At 45.0% G+C, this 26,119-nt stretch overlaps 1 protein-coding gene and 1 pseudogene across 4 annotated transcripts in view; one reads left to right on the top strand and one right to left on the bottom strand.

Moving 5' to 3' along the window:
• COPS3 (COP9 signalosome subunit 3) overlaps window positions 1–16,418 on the top strand; it is a 37,164-nt gene extending 20,746 nt beyond the window's left edge. For all 4 annotated transcript variants that reach the window (XM_023196125.1, XM_023196126.1, XM_023196124.1 and 1 more), the window contains 6 exons: window positions 1,587–1,727; window positions 3,159–3,332; window positions 8,230–8,316; window positions 14,206–14,319; window positions 15,677–15,757; window positions 16,088–16,418. In XM_023196125.1, coding sequence (XP_023051893.1) covers window positions 1,587–1,727; window positions 3,159–3,332; window positions 8,230–8,316; window positions 14,206–14,319; window positions 15,677–15,757; window positions 16,088–16,141 — 651 coding nt within the window. In that variant the 3' untranslated portion in view covers window positions 16,142–16,418. The remainder of the gene's footprint in view (window positions 1–1,586; window positions 1,728–3,158; window positions 3,333–8,229; window positions 8,317–14,205; window positions 14,320–15,676; window positions 15,758–16,087) is intronic.
• A 4,120-nt stretch (window positions 16,419–20,538) lies between these two features.
• On the bottom strand, window positions 20,539–25,983 carry LOC111529223 (annotated as a pseudogene).
• Window positions 25,984–26,119: the final 136 nt, after the last annotated feature.

Here is a 26,119-nt window from a genome sequence, read left to right as displayed (position 1 = left end):
AAAAAAAAAAAAAAAAAAAAAAAGCAGAGCAAGAGGCTGGGCACGGTGGCTCACATCTATAATCCCAGCACATTGGGAGGCCGAGGCAGGCAAATCTCCTGAGGTCAGGAATTCAAGATCAACCTGGCCAACATGGTGAAAATGTCTACTAAAAATGCAAAAATTAGCTGGGTGTGGCAGCAGGCACCTTTAATCCCAGCTACTCGGGATACTGAGGCAGAAGAATCTCTTGGACCAGGAGATGGAGGTTGCAGTGAGCCAAGATCACGCCACTGCACTCCAGCCTGGGTGACAGAGCAAGACTCCACCTCAAAAATAAAAAGACAAGAAAGTGGCCAGGCGTGGTGGCTCATGCCAATAATCCCAGCACTTTGGGATGCTGAAGTGGGAGGACTGCTTGAACTCAGGAGTTCAAGACCAGCCTTAGCAGCATAGTGAGACCCCATCTCTACAAATTTTTTTTTTTTTTTTTGGAAACAGAGTCTCGCTCTGTCACCCAGGCTGCAATACAGTGGCATGATCTTGGCTCACTGCAAGCTCCGCCTGCCGGGTTCATGCCATTCTCCTGCCTCAGCCTCCTGAGTAGCTAGGACTACAGGCGCCCACCACCACGCGCAGCTAATTTTTTGTATTTGTAGTAGAGATGGGGTTTCACCATGTTAGACAGGATGGTCTTGATCTCCTGACCTCATGATCTGCCTGCCTCGGCCTCCCAAAGTGCTGGGATTACAGGCATGATCCACCGTGCCCGGCCAAAAATTTTATTTTATTTTATTTTTTATTTTTATTTTTTTTTGAGACAGAGTCTCGCTCTGTCGCCCAGGCTGGAGTACAGTGGCCGGATCTCAGCTCACTGCAGGCTCTGCCTCCTGGGTTTATGCCATTCTCTTGCCTCAGCCTCCCGAGTAGCTGGGACTACAGGTGCCTGCCACCTTGCCTGGCTAGTTTTTTTTTTTTTGAGACAGAGTCTCGCTCTGTCGCCCGGGCTGGAGTGCAGTGGCCAGATCTCAGCTCACTGCAAGCTCCGCCTGCCGGGTTTACGCCATTCTCCTGCCTCAGCCTCCGGAGTAGCTGGGACTACAGGCGCCCGCCACCTCTCCCGGCTAGTTGTTTTTTTGTATTTTTTAGTAGGGACGGGGTTTCACCATGTTAGCCAGGATGATCTTGATCTCCTGACCTCGTGATCTGCCCGTCTCGGCCTTCCAAAGTGCTGGGATTACAGGCTTGAGCCAGCACGCCCGGCCCCAAAATTTTAAAATTAGTCAAGCATGGTGGCCCATGCCTATAGTACCAGGTACTCAGGAAGCTGAAGCAGGAAGATTGCTTGAACCCAAGGAGTTTGAGGGTGCAGTCAGCCATAATTATATCACTGCGCTCCAACCTAGATGACAGAGTGAGACCCTGTCTCTAAAAAATAAATAAATAAATAAAAATAAAATAAAATGAATTATATCTCAAGGCTGTTATAAAAATAATGGGACGTTTAAAAAGTATTACTGATTTATAATTAATGTGATACATGTGGTTGATTGCTGTTTGCTACTGTGGTATGTTCTCTTTACAGTAAGCATTCTTCTTTTACCTAGGCTATAACTACTCCTGCCATGGCAGTCAGTCATATCATGTTGGAATCATATAAAAAGTATATTTTAGTGTCTTTGATATTACTTGGCAAAGTACAACAGTTACCAAAATATACATCTCAAATTGTGGGTAGATTCATTAAGGTAAGTTTTTTTTTTTTTTTTTTTTACATAAAACTGATTTCTTACGTGAGCATGTTGAGTATATCAAGAAATTGCAATGATACAGTTCTGTAACTTGGTTTTATAGTGATTTAGTTCTCCTAACAGCTTCAGATTAGCAGACATTCTCATTACCTGATTGGGATGGAATATTTCTCAGGAACCCGTTTTCAAAGTTGTGCTCTAGGTACTTACAGCTGTAGATGTTTAAGCTCCTGTAACAGTTGATTTTTTTTTTTCCCCTAGAGACAGAGTCTTGCTGTGTTTGGCCAGGTTGGTCTTGAACTCCTGGCCTCAAGCAGTCCTTCTGCCTCTGTCTCCCATAGTGCTGGGATTTCAGGTGTGTGCCACTGAGCCTGGCCTTTATTTTGTTTTATTTCTTTTTTTTGAGATGGGGTCTCACTCTGTCACCCAGGCTGGAGTACAGTGGTGTGATCTCAGCTCACTGCAACCTCTGCCTCCCGGATTCAAGCGATTCTCCCGCCTCAACCTCCTGAGTAGCTGGAACTACAGGCATGTGCCACCACACCCAGCTAATTTTTTGTATTTTTAGTGGAGACAGGGTTTTACCGTGTTAGCCAGGATGGCCTTGATCTCCTGACCTCGTGATCCACCTGCCTCAGCCTCCCAAAGTGCTGGGATTACAGGCATGAGCCGTGGCACCTGGCCCCGTCTTCTTTCTTGCTAGCGGAAGTAGCAGATTGTCCCATTGCATCTGGTGAGGTGTGAGAAAGAGAGAGGGAGAGTTGGGACTGATGAATGTTTTGACTCCTTTCTTGTCTATATGATTTATCAGTAGAAAAACAGAACCACTGATAAAGACGTGTGCCTTCACTAAATTCAGTGGGTTTTCACCTGCTGTGTTACTACTTGATCTGTAGTACAAAATTTTGTTGAAAATAAATTACTCTACTTGGTCTTAAAAACCGGGCATTTTCTTTGGGTAAATTATAATTTGTAGGGTAACAGTGTGTTGTTACCTGACAACATGGGATATACTTGTTTAAAAAATAGTATGTAAGTGTGTTTTTGCTTCCTATACACATTTGAGTCTTTGGAAATTTTTTTCTTTTTTTTTTTTTTTGAGGCGGAGTTTTGCTTTTGTCTCCCAGGCTGGAGTGCAGTGGCATGATCTCGGCTCACCACAACCTCTGCCTCGCGTGTTCAATCGATTCTCCTGCCTCAGCCTCCCAAGTAGCTGGGATTACAGGCATGTGCTACCACACCCAGCTAATTTTGTACTTTTAGTAAAGATGCGGTTTCTTCAGGTTGGTCAGGCTGGTCTTGAACTTCCAAACCTCAGGTGATCCGCCTGCCTCGGCCTCCCAAAGTGTTGAGACTACAGGCGTGAGTCACCACGCCTGGCCTCTTCTGAAGCTCTAATCTGATTTTTTCCCTCCTTTGCATCTTTAGCCTCTTAGCAATGCATACCACGAGTTAGCACAAGTGTATTCAACCAACAACCCCTCAGAACTCCGAAACCTGGTGAATAAGCACAGTGAAACTTTCACTCGTGATAACAACATGGGACTGGTGAAGCAATGCTTGTCATCTCTTTATAAGAAGAATATTCAGAGGCTAACAAAGGTGAGGAAAGCGCCACCTTCACAGGGCAGCTCCTGACACCCCTGGGGGCCATGTTTCCCTTTCTCTCCCTTTTCAGAGCTGAGGAAGCAGGTACAGGGATAAAGCATGGCAGGATTTCTGTGCTGAGAGAGAACTCTCTTGTAATTGGCTTCTTAGAAAGAATTTGATTTATACTTTTGGTCTTTTCAGGGCTAGAGCAGGGTATTTGGAGCAGGTGAAGAGGAAGAAAGATAGGAGACACGGCTACATTGGGAGACAGTGAAAGGCAGCCTCAGAGAGGTCAGCAGCTCCAGCAGGGTAGATGAGGGATGCTAGTGATGCAGACCTCAATGCGTTGTGACCAGCCTTGCAACCTGTCTGGCTGTGCTGATCTCTATAAGAAATCTTTTTTTTTTTTCCTCCCCCTTGACACAGTGCCTTGCTCTGTTGCCCAGGCTGGAGTGCAGTGGCGTGATCTTGTCTCATTGCAACCTCTGTCTCCTGAGCTCAAGTGATCTGCCCACCTCAGCCTCCCAAGCAGCTGGGACCACAGGTGTGAGCCACCACATCCAACTAATACTTTGTATTTTTTGTAGAGACAAGGTTTCACTATGTTGGCCAGGCTTGTCTCGAGCTCCTGTCCTCATGTGATCCACCTGCCTTGGCCTCCGAAAGTACTGGGATTACAGACATGAGCCACTGCGCCTGGCCGATGAGAACATCTTATGTGAACATAGTACTACTTGGACATTACCATTTAGGCCAGGGTTGTACAAACTTTGTGCAATTGACTTCTAGGATGTAAGCCAATTATATAATTTTTATTTTCAAGATGAAAATAACGTGCTGGGTTTTGACTATAGAAAATGTGCTTAATATTAAATGTTCAAACAGTACAGAAAAATAATGAAACATGAAATATTTTGTGTTTTAGGAAGGTATAGGCTGCAAGTTACAGGAATCCTATAGCTCAACAAATAGAGGATTGCTTTTTCTCTTGAGAAGTGTGAACAGAGATGCACAGTTCACAGCTGCTGAGAACACGGCGCATCTGTTCCTGTGCACATCCTTTGCCTTGTGTCAGCCATGGTGATGGATGGTTGGGGAAAAGCCAAGGAACCAGAATAGGGGCTGTTTGTTGCTAGGCTACCCAGCAATGGAAAAGGCTGATGGATCTGGCTATGTGAGGACTTAGGGGAGAGGTGACTTCCCCTAGCCCAGTGGCTGTTGAGGTGGGCAGACCTTATACAAGGATAAAGGATCCTAAGGAGAAGAGGAAGGAAGGTGAGGAGAGGGTCAATGGCCAAGAAATAGAATCCTTCCAAATTCTCTAGAAAGACTAGCCATAGTTTCCTAACAGAAGGAAATCAGTAGTGAATTTGTAAAAAGTTAATTTATGAGAGAAAAATGAAGAACATGAAAGAGAAATCAACTCAAAAGATCAAAACCAGTATAATTTGTGAGCCAGAAAAACCAACTTGACCTACAGGTTTAAAAGACCAGGATCTGGCCGGGCGCGGTGGCTCAAGCCTGTAATCCCAGCACTTTGGGAGGCCGAGACGGGCGGATCACGAGGTCAGGAGATTGAGACCATCCTGGCTAACACGGTGAAACCCCGTCTCTACTAAAAATACAAAAAAAAAACTAGCCGGGCGAGGTGGCGGGCGCCTGTAGTCCCAGCTACTCCGGAGGCTGAGGCAGGAGAATGGCATAAACCCGGGAGGCAGAGCTTGCAGTGAGCTGAGATCCGGCCACTGCACTCCAGTCCGGGCGACAGAGCGAGACTCCGCCTCCAAAAAAAAAAAAAAAAAGACCAGGATCTAAGAGACTTAACTAATAAGCAGCCTAATTCTCTCTGTGAAATTTTCTTTTTGGCCCAAGTGCCAACAGAACCATACTAAGTACATTTCTGTCTTTCCCTACCAAGAGGTAGCCATTAAAAAACAGCTGCACTCTGTTTGTGACTAGTAATTGAGGTTTAGATAAAAGAACCTAAATGCTAACAAACATAAAAGATAGTACATGTTACAAAAGATGTTAAATTGCAAAATAGTAAATGAAAATTAAATAACAGTTTCAAAAATTAGCTGGGTGTGGTGGCACATACCTGTAATCCCAGCTGCTCGGAAGACTGAGGCAGGAGTATCATTTGAATTTAGGAGATAGAGGTTGCAGTGAGCCGAGATTGCACCACTGCACTCCAGTCCAGGCGATAGAGTGAGACTCCATCTCAAAAAAAAAAAAAAAAATTTTTTTTTTGATCAAACAGGAAGAGTCTCAACTTGAAATGGTCTTTCCAGGGCTGGGGCAGTGACTTACAAAGTCATCAAGGTCCTGGGTCCTTTGTGTGTTGACACGAAGTGGTGGATTGTGGTACACTGAGCTCACAAGCACTGCCTGCTGAAGGGACCTGGGAAGGGCTACCATAAGGTATGGTGGGCAGGAACCGTGTCTTTAAAGTACATAGCTAGTCAGAAGGTTATATCTGTGATAGTGGCTGCTCCATTTTTGGCATGATGTCCCAGTGCTAGAATGAAAAGAAGGGGGAAACATCAAAGGATTTTTCTAGCCAAGTTTTCTTACTAGAAAATCCAAAGAAGCCTCAACAGGTAGACTGTATCAGTAGGTGATGGCATGGCTGGGATGGAAGGCAACTAGGGGTGGGTTAAATCTGCCACTTCTGACATTGAAATATTACTTTGTGTTAACATTTTAGTAAATGTTTTTCTAGGTTCCTCTTCTCTGTTTCTTTTCTACGTGTATGCATAGTGTCTCCCAATTATATGTAATTGGGGTCATACTCTATGTTCTATTCTTGACCCTGCTTTTTTTTTTTTTTTTTTCTGAGACCGAGTCTTGCTGTATTGCCCAGGCTGGAGTGCAGTGGTGCATTCTTGGCTTACCACAGTCTCTGCCTCCTGGGTTCAAGCTATTCTCCTGCCTCAACCTCCCAAGTAGCTGGGATTACAGGTGCACACCACCACACCTGGCTAATTTTTGTATTTTTAGTAGAGTAGGGGTTTCACCATGTTGGCCAGCATGGTCTAGAACTCCTGACTTTAAGTGATCTGCCCACTTCGCCCTCCCAAAGTGCTAAGATTACAGGCATGATGAGCTACTGCGTCTGGCCTACTTTTAGGTTTTTTGTAGAGATGGGATCCCACTGTGTTGGCCAGGCTAGAATGTTGACTTTTGAGTCTTCGTTTGTGTTAAACTACTCGTGTACTTCTTAAAGTTAGCAATAATTTCAGTTTCTTGGGTACTATTCTCTGAACTAAAGTATATGTAGGTTTTAAAATTATTGGCTCATCAAGAATTTATGGCAGGCACAGTGGCTTACCCCTGTACTTCCAGCACTTTGGGGAGCTGAGGTGGGAGGATAGCTTGAAACCACGAGCTCGAAACCAGTCTGAGCAACTAAGTAAGATCCCGTCTCTACAAAAAATAAAAAAATAAAATAAACTGGGCACAGTGGTGCACACCTGTAGTCTCAGCTACTCAGAAGGCTGAAACGGGAGGTTCCCTTGAGCTGCTGTGAACTACGATTGCACCTCTGCACTCTAGCCTGGGCAACAGAGTAAGACTCCATCTCTTAAAATAAAAAAAAAAAGGAATTTTCAAGATAAGGGCTTTAATATGCCCATCTCTGAAAATGCCATTGTTGTAAATGTTGCCAGCTGCCATTAAGAATAGAGCTCTTTTATTGTGTTTCTGAACGGGGTCATTTTCATGAGATCCTAAGAGAGCAGTGGTAAACACTGGCTTCCCTCATGTAGCACAAGTGTGCAGCCTCTTTTATTTAATTCCCCCATTTGTTTAAAAATGTGTACTTTGAATTTTGAATGATGAGTGTTATTTTTTCAATTATATTTAATAGATGATATGTTTAATACAAAATTCAAAAGATGAAAATCTTCATAATGATGTACATACCTAGGATTCCTTTCCAGTTTACATATATATATAATTAATACTTTTTCATTACTCCTCTAGGAAATTGATGACAAACCACTGGGTTTATCAGTTTTTATTATTATTTATTTATTTTTTGAGATGGAGTCTCACTCTGTTGCCCAGGCTGGAATGCAGTGGTGTGATCTCGGCTCGCTGCAACCTCCACCTCCCAAGTTTAAGCAATTCTCCTGCCTCAGCCCCCTGAGTAGCTGGGATTACAGGTGCCTGCCACCACGCCCAGCTAATTTTTGCATTTTTAATAGAGGTGGAGGCTCACTATGTTGGCCAGGCTGGTCTTGAACTTTTGACGTCAAGTGATCCACCTGCCTTGGCCTCCCAAAGTGCTGGGATTACAGGCATGAGCCACCATGCCCAGCCCATTGGTTTTAAGTCATCTCCACAAATTTATTCTGTACATCAATGGGAAGAGCTCTGTACACTTTTTTCCTTTTTTTTTTTTTTTGAGATAGAGTCTTGCTCTGTCGTCCAGGCTGGAGAGCAGTGGTGCAATCTCGGCTCACTACAACCTCCATCTCCTGGGTTCAAGCAATTCTCTGATTCTCTTGCCTCAGCCTCCTTTAAGTAGCTGGGACTAGAGGCATGTGCCACCATACCGGCTAATTTTTTGTATCTTTAGTAGAGACGGGGTTTCACCTTGTTAGCCACGATGGTCTCTATCTGCTGACCTCATGATCTGCCCAGCTTGGCCTCCCAAAGTGCTTGGATTACAGACGTGAGCCACCACGCCTGGCCCCTCTTTTTTGTATTTTTAGTAGAGACGGGGTTTCACTGTGTTAGCCAGCATGGTCTCGATCTTCTGACCTCGTGATCTACCTGCCTTGGCCTCCCAAAATGCTGGGATTACAGGCGTGAGCCACCGCGCCTGGCCGCTCTGTACACATTTTAATAAAATGTCTTTCCTTCGTTGTTCCTACCTGTGACTAATTCTGCTTCTGACTTTCAGACCTTTTTAACTCTGTCATTACAAGATATGGCAAGTCGCGTGCAGTTATCTGGACCTCAGGAGGCAGAAAAATATGTTCTGCACATGGTAAGTGTATTTTCTTTTTCTTTTCTTTTCTTTTTTTTAATTTTTTTGAGATGAAGTCTCGCTCTGTCGCCAGGCTGGAGTGTAGTTGCGCAGTCTCGGCTCACTGCAACCTCCACGTCCCAAATTCAAGTGATTCTCTTGCTTTAGCCTCCCGAGAGCTGGACTACAGGCATGTACCACCACGGCCGGCTAATTTTTTGTATTTTTAGTAGAGATGGGGTTTCACCATGTTGGTCAGGCTGGTCTCGAACTCCTGACCTCATGATCTGCCTGCCTCGGCCTCGCAAAGTGCTGGGATTATAGGCATGAGCCACTGTGCCTGGCCTGGATTTTCATTTCTTTAAAAATTAATTACTGGATTTTTGTTCCTGTAACAAATGTTCATTGTGGAAACTATTAAAAAGGAGAAAAGCTGGGGAGCCTCCAAAGTCAACCACTATTGACAATTTGGTCTATTTCCTTATAGTCCATATGGTTTCTAGTTTTGGTGTGCTCATATGATATACATACCAGGCTTGTGTCCTATTTGTGTTCCTTTTTTTTTTTTTTTTTTTTTGAGATGGCTTCATTTTGTTTCCCAGGCTTGAGTGCAGTGGCACAGTCTTGGCTCACTGCAGCCTCAATTCCCTGGGTTTAAGTAATCCACCCATCTCAGCCTCCCAAGTAGCTGGGACTACAGACATGTGCCACCATGCCTGACTAATTCTTGTATTTTTTTTTGAAGAAATGGGGTTTCTCCATGTTGCCCAGGCTGGGCTTGAACTCCTAGGCTTGGTCTGCCTTCCTGGGCCTCCCAAATTGTTGGGATTACATGCGTGAGCCACTGCACCCAGCCCTGTACTCATTATTTTCTATTTTATTTCATTTTGAGATGGACTCTCTGTTGCCCAGGCTGGAGTGCAGTGGTGTGATCTCAGCTCACTGTAGTCCCTGCCTCCAGGGTTCAAGCAATTCTCCTGTCTCAGCTTCCCGAGTAGCTGGTATTATAGGCGCCTATATTTACATATTTTCATTATCAGAATTTTTGTAAACCTTATAACACTCATGAAATATTTTGGGTATACGAAGAGGTATATCGTAGGGCTACTTTCTCTGCTTATCTGTGATGAGATCACAAGCTTTTGCCAGTACGTACATCAGCCAACTGCTGCAGCAAGAAATCTTGCTGAACAATGTTTGCTGAACTACAGTGTGCTTAGTGACATCATTGACTGACATTCTGACTCAGCCTCTTCCCTCGCTGAGGGTTTTGGTCCATGATGATTATTACACTGAACAGCACTGATATAAAGGAGGCCAGAGCACACACCCATGGACTTGCCACCCAGCTTAGGAAATGAAATAGCACCAGCGCCCTGACACTCCCTCTTTATCACCTCCCAGTTGCATTTCCCCACTCTCAGCCCCACCCCAACCAGGCATCCACTCCCAATTTGGATAAGCATCATTTAAATGACTAGATGATAACCCGCCACAGTGATGTATTGTAATCTACCTACCTATTCAGTTACATAAGTATATAGTTCTGATCTGGTTTTAGTTCACTGAAAACCTGTGTCCTCAGCTCAGGACAGAAAAAGCATCATATGACCCCCTGTATGATTTCAGAATTAGAAGTAATAAAACTAGTTTCCCTTGTGATAACAGAGTACCGTATTTTGATTGATTGATTGATTGATTGATTGATTGATTGATTGAGACAAGGTCTTGCTGTGTTGCCCAGGCTGGAGTGCAGTGGCATAATCATGGCTCACTGCAGCCTTGAATGCCTAGGCTTAAATGATCCTCTCACCTCAGCCTCCCAAGTAGCTGGGACTACAGATGTGTGCCACCACACCCAGCTAATTTTTAAATTGTTTGTAGAGACAGGGTCTCATTATGTTGGCCAGGCATAACTTGAGACTTCCGGCTTCAAGTGACCTTCCCACCTTGGCCTCCCTAAGTGCTGGGATTACAGCTGGATCCAGCCACTGCACCCAGCTCAGTATTTCATTTTGATAGTTCAATTTACAAGTGTTCTAAAGGGTTTTTTGCTTCAACCTACCACTCAAAACATATATACACCAAACAAAATCATACCTCTATGACTTGTGTCTGCTAAGAGCATCTTGGTAACCCCACAGGGGTTGCACAGAATAAGTAAGCTATAGACCCTTTCCCCAAGAAATTCCCTCTTCAGTGGTGAGTGAGGAGAAATACATGAGTGGTTATGACACCAGACAGGACATATAAGCTAGCAATGCGTTGAGGGGTCAAAGTGGTTGTGAGTTTTGAACACTGCTTAACCAGCCCAGACACCCTGACAGGCTCTGGAGCAGTGGTTCTCCTCTGAGGGTGATTTTGTCTGCCAGGAGACATTAGGCAACATCTGGAGGCAGTTTTGGTTTTCATAGATGGGGGTGCTACTGGCATCGAATGGATACAGGCCAGGGATGCTGCTAAACATCCTACAGTACCCAGGACAGCCCACACACCAAAGCATTATATGCTCCCAAATGTCAGAACTGCCAGGCTTTAGAAACCCTTCTCCTGGAATGAAAGGTCTGTGAGGGCAGGGTTTTTTTTTTTTTTTAAAGTAAACATTGGAAAAGTACACTTAACTGTACGACTAAACACATTTTCACAAAGATTCCAACACCTAGAAGAAGGAACAGAATATGACCAGCACCATAGAAAATAATCCCTCATGCCTGCTTCTAGCTCTGTGCCTCTCTAGAAAGGTCGTTCCCATCCTGACTTCTAACATCCTATTTTAGTTGTGTTTGTTTCTGAGCTTAATGTAGAAGGAAACATACAGCACATACTTCCTGGGGATCTGGTTTTTTGACTCAGCATTGTGAGAGTCATGTGTGATGCTGTATGTAGCCGTAGTTCATTCATTTTCAGGGCTACAATGTTCCAGTGTTTGATACACCTTTCCATTTTAATTAGTTGGACAGGGTGAGCGTGGTGCCTGTAATCCCAGCATTTTGGGAGGCTGAGGCAGGCGGATCACCTGAGGTCAGGAGTTCAAGATCAGCCTGGCCAACATGGTGAAACCCTGTCTCTACTGAAAATACAAAAAAAAACTAGCTGGGCGTGGTGGTGGGTACCTGTAACCCCAGCTACTTGGGAGACTGAGGCTGGAGAATTGCTCGAACCCAGGAGGCGGAGGTTGCAGTGACTGGAGATCATGCCATTGCACTCCAGCCTGGGTGACAAGAGCGAAACTCTGTCTCAAAAAAAATAAATAGGCTGGGTGAGATGGTTCACGCCTATAATTCCAGCACTTTGGGACGCTGAGGCAGGCAGATCACGAGGTCAGGAGATCAAGACCATCCTGGCTAACACAGTGAAACCTCGTCTCTACTAAAAGTACAATTAGCTGGGCGTGGTGGCAGGTGCCTATAGTCCCAGCTACTGGGAGGCTGAGGCAGGAGAATGACGTGAACCTGGGAGGCAGAGCTTGCATTGAGCCGAGATCGTGCCACTGCACTCCAGCCTGGGCGACAGAGTGAGACTCGGTCTCAAAAAATAAATAAATAAATAGTTAGGCATTGGGGTTGTTTCCAGTTCTGGTTTATTTATTATGAATAGTGCTGCTGTGGTGAAGGTAACTCCAAATTTTGCTTAGGTACATTCCATCTGCTTAAAGCAGCAGCTCTCTGTGATCACATAGAGAACTATGCATTTTATATAATATGTATTGGGCTGGTTGCTGTTTCACTAACTAGCATCTATCCCTTCCAAAGCTAGAAAGGAGTAGGCCAGCAGTTTCACTGCTAACAAATGGACAAGTGATTATCACCGTGTGGAACATCTTGTTAGGAATTAAATACCTGTTTGGCACTTTTATTGGTATCTCACTTTTTGACTTCATGGGCAAGATTTGGCTTTGATTTGGCTTTGAGGATCAGTCAAATAAATCCCCAGTAACTGATGCAAATAAATGATATATAGACCTTGAATCTGTCTTGGAATTCCCAGTGGCAGTAAAGTTATCTTGAAGAATCAGTGGATAGTTTCCACTGGGATAAAATGAAAACCTGTTAGGCTTTACTTTTTAAAATACAGTGGCCCAGCCTGGCCAACATGGCAAAACTTCATCTCTACTAAAAATACAAAAAATTAGCTGGGAATGGTGGCGTGCACCTGTAGTCCCAGCTACTTAGGAGGCCGAGGCAGGAGAATCCCCTGAACCCAGCAGGTGGAGGTTGCAGTGAGCAGAGATCAAGCCACTGTACTCCAGCCTGGGCAACACAGCGAGACCCCATCTCAAAAACAAAAGGCAATGTAAATTATATCTCAGTGCAGTTGATGTTGAAAAATGCAAGGGCACCTCAAACACATCATGGTAAGGGAAGCCAGACCACAAAAGATTACATAGTGTATGATTCCATTCATATATCCAGAAAAGGCAAATCCATAAGAGACAAGAACAGATTGGTGGTTTCCAGGGGCTGGGAGGAGGAGGGAATGGGGAGGGACTGCTAATGGGCCTAGGACCTCTTTCTGGGTGATGAAAATGCTCCAGAACTAGAGATGGTGGTTGCACAACATTGTAGAATGCATTAAATGCCAATTAATTGCTCACTTTAAAATGGTAGGCCAGGCACAGCGGCCCATGCCTGTAATCCCGGTATTTTGGGAGGCCAGGGCGGGTGGGTCACTTGAGGTTAAGAGTTCAAAACCAGCCTGGCCAACATGGTGAAATCCCGTGTCTATTAACAATAGAAGCCAAGGCGGGTGGATCATTTGAGGTTAAGAGTTCAAAACCAGCCTGGCCAACATGGTGAATCCCATGTCTATTAAAAATACAAAAAAATGGCCAGGCGCGGTGGCTCATGCCTGTAATCCCAGCACTTTGGGAGGCCGAGGTGGGTGGATCACCTGAGGTCGGGAGTTGAAGACCAGCCTGATCAGCATGGAGAAACCCCATCTCTACTAAAAATACAAAATTACTCAGGCGTGGTGGCGCATGCCTGTAATCCCAGCTACTCGGGAGGCTGAGGTAGGAGAATCGCTTGAACCCAGGAGGCAGAGGTTGCAGTGAGTGAAGATCGTGCCATTGCACTCCAGCTTGGGCAACAAGAGCGAAACTCCATCTCAAAAAAAAAACAGAAAACAAAAAAATTAGCCTGGCATGGTAACAGGCACCTATAATTCCAGTTACTTGGGAGGCTGAGGCAGGAGAATTGCTTGAACCCGGGAGGCAGAGGTTGCAGTGAGCCAAGAACGAACCACTGCATTCCAGCCTGGGGCACAGAGCGAGCCTTCATCTCAAATAAATAAATAAATTAAATTAAATGGTTAATTATGTTGTGTGAACCTCACCTCAATAAGAAAAATGCAAGGGCAGGGATTTTGTGTGTGTGTGTATCAGTATTTTTTTTTTTTTTTTTTTTTTTTTTTTTTGAGCGGGGGGCGCCCTCTGCTTCCCCCGCGGGGGGGGGAGGGCGGGAGCTGGCTCTCCCCTCACTGCAAGCTCCGCCTCCTGGGTTCACGCCATTATCCTGCCTCAGCCTCCTGAGTAGCTGGGACTACAGGCGCCCGCCACCTTGCCCGGCTAATTTTTTTTTGTATTTTTTAGTAGAGACAGGGTTTCACCATGTTAGCCAGGATGGTCTCGATCTCCTGACCTCGTGATCCGCCCGTCTCGGCCTCCCAAAGTGCTGGGATTACAGGTTTGAGCCACCGCGCCCGGCCGTGTATATCAGTGTTATACCTCTTAGCATCGATAATGGTGCCTAGCAAATAGTAGGTATTTAATAAATACTTGGATAAACATGGCACTTAAAAATATACAAGTTTATTTATATCCATGTTGCCTTCTATGCTTCTCTCTAATTATACTGGATGACTATTCATATAGCATTCAGGTCTAAACTGCTTTCCTGTTTTGTTTTGTAGATAGAAGATGGTGAGATTTTTGCAAGTATTAACCAGAAGGATGGTATGGTCAGTTTCCATGATAACCCTGAAAAATATAATAACCCAGCCATGCTTCATAACATTGATCAGGAGGTAAACATGAATGCCAGGTTTTTATTTTTTTAATTGATGGTTGAGATGTATTTGAAATACTGCTTCTGTGTTCCAGGATAATTTTAGTTTTAAGTACAGGTAGTTCCTAGTCTATGAACATCTTAGTTACTAGAAAGTTAATTGCAAAATGGGCTGCTTAAGGACAATCGCTTGAACCCTGGAGATGGGGGTTACAGTGAGCCGAGATTGTGCCACCGCACTCCAGCTTGGGTGACAGAGCAAGACTCTGTCTCAAGAAAAGCAACAACAACAAAATAAACCCAGAATGGGCTGCTTAAAACTCTTCCAGGCCGGGTGTGGTGGCTCACGCCTATAATACCAACACTTTGGGAGGCTCAGGTGGGTGGATCACCTAGGTCAGGAGTTCGAGACCAGCCTGGCCAATATGGCAAAACCCTGTCTCTACTTAAAAAAAAAATAAAAAATAAAAAATTAGCTGGGTGTTGTGGTGCGTGCCTGTAATCCCAGCTACTCTGGAGGCTGAGGCAGGAAAATCTCTTGCAACCTGGGAGGCAGATGTTGCAGTAAGCTGAGATCGTGCCACTGCACTCCAGCCTGGGCAACAGAGGGAGACTGTCTCAAAAATCAAAACTCTCCCAGATTGTATAGCTATAAATAAGTGATGGGTTAGATATCCCAGCTAGCACATCAAAACCTCCCTTAACTCTGAAAACACTTAAAGGGCCTAGTATAACTTTATTCCCAGCGGCCACTTACAACATAGAACCTTGTGTTTTTGCTGAAATGTCTGTGGAGTTCCAGGTTAGGAGGTCAGGAAACATCTCTCCCTATGTGAGAAGCAGAGTCGGGGTGGCTGGAGAAGAGCAAAGCCCTCCCTGATGGTCCCCTTCAGGCAACAGTCTGGGCTGCAGCCTGTGTCTCCTGAGGGCATGCTGTCCTGATTCTGGGGGCTGAAGGGGGCATTTTGTGGGTGGTCTCTGTTACTTAACTCTGAGCAGTGAAGTGAACTGAATATTAAATCTCAGAAAACTATGTTTTTTTTAACATAGTTAAATTTGATGGCAAAATGTCACCTGAAATGGTGTCTAGTCTTCATTGATCTCAGTGTGAATATACTCCAGTTTCCCTGCAAAAGATACTATGTGTTTGAGTATGAGGTTTGCCTAGATCCTGCTGGGTGGGATATTGGGTATTATATGATACATGTATTAGCTTTCTGAGTCCAAAATACGCTGGCTCCAAAACCCATGTGGCCCCAGGGGTTTCAGATCAAGAGATGGTGAACCTACAGCGCCCTTGTGAACAGTCTAAGTTAGAAAGGATGCAGCTGACCTAAACCTGCCGCTGACCACCTTCTAATGTGCCTGTCATGCAGATGCTGAAGTGCATAGAGCTGGATGAGCGGCTGAAAGCCATGGACCAGGAGATCACAGTGAACCCTCAGTTTGTACAAAAGGTGATGAGGGTTCCCCTTATTATAAGAAGTAGGCTGGGTGGAGAAGGAGGGGTGTTGTCACATCAGGCACAGGAACTAAGTTTCCGGTTACTAAATATTTCTTGAAACCCTTACCAGTACAGTCATGGAGAAATACTAGTTGAGAGCATTTTCAAACGATGGCCTGGAAGTACACTTAGGGATGCTTATGGTGGTTCCTGGAATTGCCTGCCCTTGTTCACAGGGTGGCTTTGTTCTGGGAGGGACAGGGTAACTGGTGTGCTTATTGGGCTGCTGGGGAACCCTCGATAAAAGCAAACATAAATACATAAGTTCACTTTCCCTTTACAGAGTATGGGCTCACAAGAAGATGATTCAGGAAACAAACCATCCAGTTATTCTTGAAACTAACATCCATCCTGAGCTAAACAAGAGAAACTACCATCTTGGCCAGTGGCAAGTGTTCAGAGGGCAGCAGAGAGGACCAAGCCTGTGTCACCTGGAGACTAAGAAATTAAGTTTTGTTTTGACATCTTCAGTCCTATGTGCTTTCAGAAAACCATTCTCTCTGCAAAGAAAGGAAACATTTGCAAACTTTAAAGTCTGTCGTGGATTTATTTATCCTCAGATTATTGTTATTGCATTAAATCTACCTTTTTGTTTTAAGTTGCTTGAACATTAATGTGTCTTCTGCATCACTTTTTTCTCCTCTGAAAGTTTTTAATAAGCACATTCACTGTGAACAGAAATAGCTGGATTTTAGGAATTTTTGGAAGATTTGAATCTGAAAGTTTTTTTATTCATTGACAAATTTGTATCTTAAAAAAATATAAAAGTTGTCATCGGTGTCTTCAGAAAATAAAAAGAAAAAAAGGCCAGACAGACATAGTGGCTCACACCTGTAATATCCTAGCACTTTGGGAGACTGAGGCAGGATTGCTTGAGGCCAGGAATTCAGACCACCTTGGTCAACATAGTTAGACCCTGTCTCTATTTACGAAAAAAAAAAGAAAACAAAGGATAGCGTCCCTGAGGCATAAGTTAATTTTTAAAATTAAAATTAACATGCATTATTAGTAAGAGTATGAATTGTGGATTATGAGGTGCTTCACTTTTTTTTTTTTGGAGACAGGGTCTCTGTCACTGAGGCTGCAGTGCAATGGTGCCATCACGGCTTACCTCAACTTCCCAGGCTCAGGTGATTCTCCCACTTCAGCTTCCTAAGTAGCTGGGACTACAGGCAAGCACCACCACAGCCAGCTAATTTTTTTTTTTTTTTTTTGTAGAGATGCGGTTTTGGCGTGTTGCCCAGGTGATGTCAAAAGTGCTTTCCAACCTTTAGTGTGCACTACAATTTTGTAGTCTTGAAAAAATGGCTTTTTTCCCCCTCTTGATTTAGAGTTTTTAAGAGACAAATGGCAGGCTTTCCTACTTTTTCTTCTCAAAGCATTTCAGGTAAACTGATCGTTTCATTTTGATTATGTTCAGGGCCTCTCCTATAACAGGAATTTGGACTAGGATTTACTGATTTAGCCCTGGAATCGTGTGGAGCAGAATAAAGTGTGGTCAGGTTAAAACACATCAAATTTGGTCCTTAAAAAACATTTCTCTCAGCTGGGCGCAGTGGCTCACGCCTGTAATCGCAGCACTTTGGGAGGCCGAGGCAGGTGGAACACGAGGTCAGGAGATCAAGACCATCCTGGCTAACACGGTGAAACTCTGTCTCTACTAAAAAATACAAAAAATTAGCCGGGAATGGTGGCGGGCGCCTGTAGTCCAACTACTCTACTCTGGAGGCTGAGGCAGGAGAATGGCGCAAACCCAGGAGGCAGAGCTTGCAGTGAGCCGAGATTGTGCGACTGCCCTCCAGCCTGGGCAACAGAGCAAGACTCCGTCTCAAAAAAAACCCCAAAAAACAAAAAACTCTTACACAAACATTCAATTCTTAAATGTGTCAAGTTGTCTGGTAAGGCACATTTTCATTATTTAAAAAAGCAACCTCAGCTGGGTGTGGTGGAATGCCTGTCATGCCAGCACTTTGGGAGGCTGAGGCAGGTGATCACCTGAGGTCAGTAGTTTGAGACCAGCCTGGGCAACATGGTGAAACCCTGTCTCTACTAAAAATACAAAAAAATTAGCCAGGCATGGTCGTGGGTGCCTGTAATTTCAGCTACTCAGGAGAATCGCGTGAACCCGGGAAGCAGAGGTTACAGTGAGCCAAGATTGTGCCATTGCACTCCAGCCTGGGTGACAAGAACAAGACTATTAAAAAAAAAAAAAAAAAAAAACTCATGAGTCACATAAAACGTTACCCTAGAAGAGTCCACGCTTAGGCTTTGGAGGTCATATGGCCTATTGTAACTCCTGTGTTGCTGCAGGGAAGTGTAAAGCTGTACATGAGCAACTGTGGCTGTGTTACTAGTAAATCTATAAAAAGTAGGCAGTGGCCGAGCATGGTGGCTCACGCCTGTAATCCCAGCACTTTGGGAGGCCAAGGCAGGCGGATCATCTGAGGTCAGGAGTTCGAGACCAGCCTACCCAACTAAAAATACAAAAATTAGCTGGGCGTGGTGGCAGGCACCTGTAATCCCAGCTACTCAGGAGGCTGAGGCAGGAGAATTGCTTGAACCCAGGAGATGGAGGTTGCAGTGAGCCAAGATCACGCCATTACACTCAAGCAAGGGAGAGAAAAACAAAACCCCCCCTCAAAAAAAAAAAAAAAAAAAAAATGTAGGCAGCATGCTAGGTCTGACCTGAAGCCTGTAGTTTTCTGACCCATCAACTAAACTGTCAAATTCTCTAGCACTTGAATTAGGACTATTTGTGGGTTGCATCACTTTCACTTGTTTACATATACCTGCACTTAGGAAACAAAATATTTAATGGCAAATGATCTTTTATCTGTGTAATGAATTACAGACCCTGTTTTTTTAAAAAAATGAAATTAGCTTCTCATCTGAATCTGAAATCAAAATCACTTAAAATGTGTCTGTGAACTGCTAGTACTTGTCAGTCGTGACTATGTAAGTGAAAAGTAACTCTCTTGTGAGCTGCTAATGATGTGGACGCTATTATAATTTTTTTCCCAAGGTGGATTCATTAAAATACTGCATTTTTTTTTTTTTTGAAACTTTGAACTGAAAAGGGATATATTATTTAGAATCTTGTCCTAGTACCTGCAAACCCTGAGTCAGTGTTTGAGAGGAGTGCTGGTCACAATCGTCTCAGCTTTGAATCCCCTGTTCTGTGTTCTGCTTTGTGATTCTTGGGCTAGACCTCTACAAACCAGCAGGAAGGGGATTACAGCTTGGAGGAGAAAGCGACAGGCTCCCTGCATCTGCCTCTGTTGAGCAGTATTGTCCAGGCAAATCTGCTTCTAGTGTGCAGTTTCCCCCATGCTCCTAGAATCCGCAGCACAGCCCCTTAGAGATACAGGGGCCGGAGGCAGGCCTCCCACATCTTCCCACTGTGCCCTCCTTCAGAATTCTAAATTGTATTCATCCCAATCTTTTCCCTTTGTTCCCCAACCCCTAAGGGATGGTATCTGCTCACTGTAGCTACTACCTTAGTGAGACTCCTGATTTTTTTTTTTTGAGATGGAGTCTTGCTCTGTTGCCCAGGGTGGAGTGAAGTGGTGTGATCTCGGCTCACTGCAACCTCTACCTCCTGGGTTCAAGCAATTCTCCCACCTCAGCCTCCCTAGTAGCTGGGATTACAGGCACCTGCCACCACACCTAGCTAACTTTTGCATTTTACTAGAGACAGGGTTTCACCATGTTGGCCAGGCTAGGCTGAAACTCCTGACTTCAAGCAATCCACCCACCTCGGCCTCCCAAAGTGCTGGGATTACAGGCATGAGCCACCGTGCCCAGCCAATTTTTTTGTTTCTTTTACAGCAGCACTTTCATTTTTCCTTACATAATGACATGTTGCTGGGGTCTGATGTTCTCACATAACAGTAAAAAAACAAAATGTGTTGTCATCTCAAAGAATTGAGAATTGTGTACAAGAAAACCTTACATAAATTAAAAGGATGAATACATTTACAGGTGGAAATGCAAACTGCTTCCAACTCAAGACAAGTAGCAGCTCATGGTGTTCTGGCAGGAAAACATCAGCTAAGAAAGGAAACTGGGTCCTACGGCTTGGACTTTTCCAACCCAGATAGACCGGCAAGACAGAAACAATTGGTTCAGGAGCCCTTACCAGGTGCTACAGAAATCCCAGAACACTCAGTCCTGACACATTAATACACTGCACAGATCGGAGACTGCTGGCCACACAGACTCACCAAGCCACCGACCTGTCTTCCACAAGCCAATTCTTACCTCAGCCATGAAGTCACCAAGCCACATGTACTAAGGGTTGAAATCAAAGATATGTATGGGGTATTAAACAAATACCAAGGAGAACAGTTAACTTGAATACAAGGTCAAAATCAGCAACAAGTTTTACAATCCAGTGCTGATATTGGATACAAAGCTTAAGGACAAATTTCTTTTTGAAGGCTTATTCCAGTTTCGTGAGGCTGGTATGAGGTGTGTGCAATTGCCAGGGACACTTTTTTTTTTTTCTTTTGAGATGGAGTTTCACTCTGTTGCCCAGGCTGGAGTGCAGTGGCACGATCTTGGCTCACTGCAAGCTCCACCTCTTGTGTTCACACCATTCTTCTGCCTTAGCCTCCCAAGTAGCTGGGACTACAGGCGCCCACTACCACGCCTGGCTAATTTTTTTGTATTTTTAGTAGAGAGGGGGTTTCACCATGCTAGCCAGGATGGTCTTGATCTCCTGACCTTGTGATCCACCCACCTCAGCCTCCCAAAGTACAGGGATTACAGGCCTGAGCCACTGCACCCGGCCTCCAGGGGCAAATTTATACTTCGGAATTAACCCAGGCAGCAAAAGCTACGTATCGGCTCACGGTCTGTTTAGAAGCATTTGTGGTGGACAATGGAGGGGCCTGACTCCTGCTTGCTGATCCACATCTGCTGGAAGGTAGACAGTGAGGCCAGGATGGAACTGCCAATCCAACCGAGTACTTGCGCTTGGGGTGGGGCACAATGATCTTGATCTTCGTGGTGCTGGGTGCCAGGGCAGTGATCTTCTGCATCCTGTCGGGATGCCCTGGTATATGGTGGTGCTGCCAGACAGCACGTATTGGCATACTGGTCTTTGCAGATGTCCACGTCACATTTCATGATGAGTTCAAGGTGGTCTTGTGGATGCTGCAAGATTCCATGCCCAGGAAGGAAGGCTGGAACAGTGCCTCCAGACACTGGAACTGCTCGTTGCCAATGGCGATGACCTGGCCATGGGGCACCTCACAGCTCTTCTCCAGGGAGGAGGAGGATGTGGTGGTGGCCATCTCCTGCTCAAAGGGCAACACAGCTTCTCCTTGTCACACACGATCTCCTGCTCACCCGTGGTGATGAAGCTGTAGCTGAGCTCGGTGAGGATCTTCGTGAGGTAGTCAGGTCCTGGCCAGCCAGGTTCAGACACAGGATGCCATGGGGGAGGGTATAGCCCTTGTAGATGGGTACCACATGGGTGACTCCATCTCCAGAGTCCAGGACGTCAGTGGTGTGCCCAGAGGTGCAGAGGGACAGCATGGTCTGGATGGCCACGTACATGGCCCGGGTGTTAAAGGTCTCAAACGTGATCTGAGTCATCTTCTCTCTGTTGGCCTGGGGGTTCAGGGGGGCCTTGGTCAGCAGCACTGGATGCTCCTCTGAGGCCACAAGCAGCTCACTGCAGAAGGTGTGGTGCCAGATCTTCTCCATGTCATCTGTATTAGTCCAGTTTTGTGCTGCTGATAAAGACATACCTGAGACTGGACAATTTACAAAAGAGGCTTAATGGACTTACAGTTCCAGGTGGTTGGGGAGGCCTCATAGTCATGGTGGGAGGCAAGTCACATCTTACATGAATGGCAGCAGGCAAACAGAGAGCTTGTGCAGCGAAACTCCCATTTTAAAAACCATCAGATCGGCCAGGCACAGTGGCTCACGCCTGTAATCCCAGCACTTTGTTTGGGAGGCCAAGGCGGGCAGATCACAAGGTCAGGAGATCGAGACCATCCTGGCTAACACGGTAAAACCTCATCTCTACTAAAAATATGAAAAATTAGCCGGGCGTGGTGGCATGTGCCTGTAGTCCCAGCTACTCGGGAGGCTGAGGCAGAAGAATCGCTTGAATCCGGGAGGCAGAGGTTGCAGTGAGCCGAGATCGCACCACTGCACTCCAGCCTGGGCAACAGAGCAAGACTCCGTCTCAAAAAAAACAAAAATCACAAAACAAAAATGAAGTTTTGGGTTTGTAAGTCCTAAGTTTCTGGGTTCCAACCTGAATTAGTACCCACTTTGTGGAAGGTGATGTTATTTGCACCTAAGTGTGAGCAGTTGCAAAGGGGCCAGAGAAAATGACTAGGTAAATCAGGTATCTGTGAATAAGAAAATGTGATGGCTTTTTAAGTAAATTGAATTACTTAACGATAGTGAACAAAGACAAAATCCTATCTGTATCCTTTCCTAACATCAAAGGCTGAAATCAGAGAACTTTAATTGCAAAAACATTTAATAAGACTGAATCCATAGACTGGCTCTATAGTTGACTGTTAAAGTTTCTACACTTGGTATTTAATAGCCACCTAGCAGTAGATTAAAACACAAAAGGCATAACAGATGAATTCTAATTGGTGGAGAGAGGTTAATTTTTAAAAGCTTACAGAAATTGCTATAGTAAGAAATATTAATACTAATCGCCTTTATTGGACCACTAATAATTCATACCTCGCAACTGACCGGATGCCTTATGTGCAGAGTTGATTGTCTAATTACCTAAAACCTGAATTTAGAAATTGTGCATAGGCTGGGTGCAGTGGCTCACGCCTGTTATCCTAGCACTTTGGGAGGGCAGATTACAAGGTCAGGAGTTCGAGACCAGTCTGACCAACATGGTGAAACCCCCATCTTTACTAAAAATACAAAAATTAGCTGAGCCTGGTGGCATGTGCCTGTAGTCCCAGCTACTTGGGAGGCTGAGGAAGGACAACTGCTTGAACCCAGGAGGCGGAGGGTGCAATGAGTTGAGATCATGCCACTGCACCCCAGCCTGGCAACAGAGCAAGACTCCGTCTCAAAAAAATATATATATATATAAAAGAAATTGTGGCCGGGCGCGGTGGCTCATGCCTGTAATCCCAGCACTTTGGGAGCCCGAGGCGGGCGAATCACGAGGTCAGGAGATCCAGACCATCCTGGCTAACATAGTGAAACCCCGTCTCTACTAAAAATACAAAAAGAAATTAGCCGGGTGCGGTGGCAGGCGCCTGTAGTCTCAGCTACTCGGGAGGCGGAGGCAGGAGAATGGCTTGAACCCGGGAGGTGGAGCTTGCAGTGAGTGGAGATGGCGTCATTGCACTCCAGCATGGGTGACAGAGCGAGACTCCCGTCGCAAAAAAAAAAAAAAAATTGTGCATGAATCTCACCTTCTGAGATGTTACTCATTGCTTGCTTCCTTTCAGCAGCTGGCCAGACTCCTAAACTGTTCAAAACATCTAAAAACGGAATGTTTTCCCAGTCACTGGAAGAAACAAAAGCTTAGATCCAATTTTTGTAACAGGGAATCAATTATAGTCACTTTAAAATGATGAGACGTGATTAAAAATATTAAATTGAAATGCTTATAAATGAAATACACCCCTTCTTCCTGAAACTGGAAACTAAGAGTCATTGACATGTGGTTTGACTGAAAGATAAAGCCCAGGTCTATCCTACAGCTACATCAGAGCTCCTGGGGCTAAGGGTACATATAAAAAACTCTGAAAGAAATTTCTGAATGAGATGTGACTTTTTCCCACCACTTGGCTCTATGGTACTGGCAACTGATGGCTTGGAAGTGATTGATGAGTTTGGATACTTAGCTGTAATGAAGCCTCTTGGTTTAGCAGTAGTAAGAAGACAGAAAAGCATCAGGAAATCTTAATTCTGATTGAGCCTACTTCAGTGGTGGAAAAAACATGTTCTGGATTGTAGGTGTGCCAGGCAGTAACATATCCAGAGCTTCTGGAATCATTTCATACAATTTCCACTATGGGATAGAAGCTTTGAGATTAGCATTGCATTTCATTTGGTTGTGAATTGTTGAACATTATTGATATCTGTGCTTTCTGAACATTACTGCTGAGTTTCGATCGTCTTTCCCATGAGAATGGGTACATTTTCCTAATTCTAAGATGTCCCTTTTGTTGCATATCCTTGAAAGTTTATACCCCATGAGAGGCCAGTTTAACTAACCTTTGGTACAATTCACTGAGGCAAAGATTTGGCAGTTGTTAATTTTGTTTTTCAGATTTATAGGTTTGAGCCGGGCGCGGTGGCTCAAGCCTGTAATCCCAGCACTTTGGGAGGCCCAGACGGGCGGATCACAAGGTCAGGAAATCGAGACCATCCTAACACGGTGAAACCCCGTCTCTACTAAAAAATACAAAAAAACTAGCCAGGCAAGGTGGCGGGTGCCTGTAGTCCCAGCTACTCCAGAGGCTGAGGCAGGAGAATAGCGTGAACCCGGGAGGCGGAGCTTGCAGTGAGCTGAGATCGGGCCACTGCACTCCAGCCTGGGCCACAGAGCAAGACTCCGTCTCAAAAAAAAAAAAAAAAAAAAAAAAAGATGTATAGGTTTGAGAAAGTACCTCCAAAAGAGGTAGGTGGCTGAAGCCAGTGGTGTTGGGTGTTGGGAAAGATGTTAATGGCCTAAATTGAGCCCAGCTGTGGTGAATGCACATTGATTGCCTTTTACTGAAAATGCAGTGGTTGAATAAACTTACTCCAGTAGCCTATCACCATGGAAATAAGGATAATCTGAGCAAGGTGGTGACCTCCACTAACAAACTGAAAATAAAATAAAATAATAAAATAAGTAAAATAAAATACAATAAAGTAAAATAAAATAAAATAAAATCACCCTGTAGTAACTTACTACCTCCTCATAAATTAAGTTTGCGCTGTCCAACAGCTGGAGGAATTCACTTGACAAGAATAATTAAACACATAAAGGCAATGCCTAACCTCGTAACGCCACCCCATATTCCTTAATCTTTACCAGGCTGCTACTATAAGACGGCAGAAAACACAAGCTGCAATTTCGTTCTTTTCTCGTGTCCCTTTTTCAACAGAACATGGAATTTTTTTTTTTTTTTTTTTTTTTTTTAAGACGGAGTCTCGCTCTGTACCAGGCTAGAGTGCAGAGACGCCATCTCAGCTCACTGCAACGTCTGCCTCCCGGATTCAAGCAATTCTACTAACTGAGCCACCCGAGCAGCTGCGACCACAAGCGTGCGCCACCACGCCCAGGTAACTTTTTTTGTATTCTTAGCAGAGACGGAGTTTCACCTGTTGGCCAGGATGGTCTAGATTTCTTGACCTCGTGACCCGCACACCTCGGCCTCCCAAAGTGTTGGGATTACAGGCGTGAGCCACTGCGCCCGGCCAAGACAAGGAAATTTAAAGGGGGGAAAAAAAGTGACCTCTGATTTCAAAACAGAACCACCCATTTTTCTACTGTATTCCTGGTGAGCACATTCTGGAGACCTTGCGGCAACCACAGCCTCTGCTGCAGCGGAAGGCTCCCAGGCGGCCGTACCCCAGGGGGCAGCGCGCGCAGGCGGGTCAGGCTCCGATTCCCATCTCTCTCCGGTCTTCGCTGCAAGGACCCACACTACATCACGAACTAATGTCTTTCCAATTAACTTCTAAGTAGATAAATTTAGTAATGGGCGCTCACGTTTTAAAAAATATTATTCAGGCCGGTAGTGGTGGCTCAAGCCTGCAATCCCAGCACTTTGGGAGGCCGAGGCGGGTGGATCACCTGAGGTGAGGGGTTCAAGACCAGCCTGGCCAACAGGGTGAAACGTCGTCTCTGCAAAAAATACAAAAAAATTAGTTGGGCGTGGTGGCGGACGCCTGTAACGCCAGTTACTCAGGAGGCTGAGGCAAGAGAATCGCTTGAACCCGGGAAGCGAAGGTTGCAGTGAGGCAAGGTCGCGCTGCTGCACTCCAGCCTAGGCAACAAGAGCGAAACTCCATCTCAAAAGAAGAATATTATTCAATAACTGATTTTCATATTTTTAAGAAAGACGTACTGAAGGAGTAAGACCGAATACCAAACATGCGCGCGCGAACCGATCCCGAGTTCCGCAACCAACCTCCCCCGGGCGCCGCGCCTTCCCCGCATCACGTGACGGCTGTCGCCCGCACCTTCCATACTCTCAATATAGGGAGAGGACGGGTTCCATCAGCAATGTAATAAAAACCATTGGTGAAAAAAAAAAAAAAAAAAAAAAAAAGCCTGACAACCCCTTATAACGTTTTTTCTTTATTTTTCTCT

The sequence above is a fragment of the Piliocolobus tephrosceles genome, chromosome 16 (assembly GCF_002776525.5).
Source record: "Piliocolobus tephrosceles isolate RC106 chromosome 16, ASM277652v3, whole genome shotgun sequence".
NCBI lineage: Eukaryota > Metazoa > Chordata > Mammalia > Primates > Cercopithecidae > Piliocolobus > Piliocolobus tephrosceles.
Note: the sequence above shows the minus strand (reverse complement) of the source record. Positions and strands in the feature narration are given on the sequence as shown.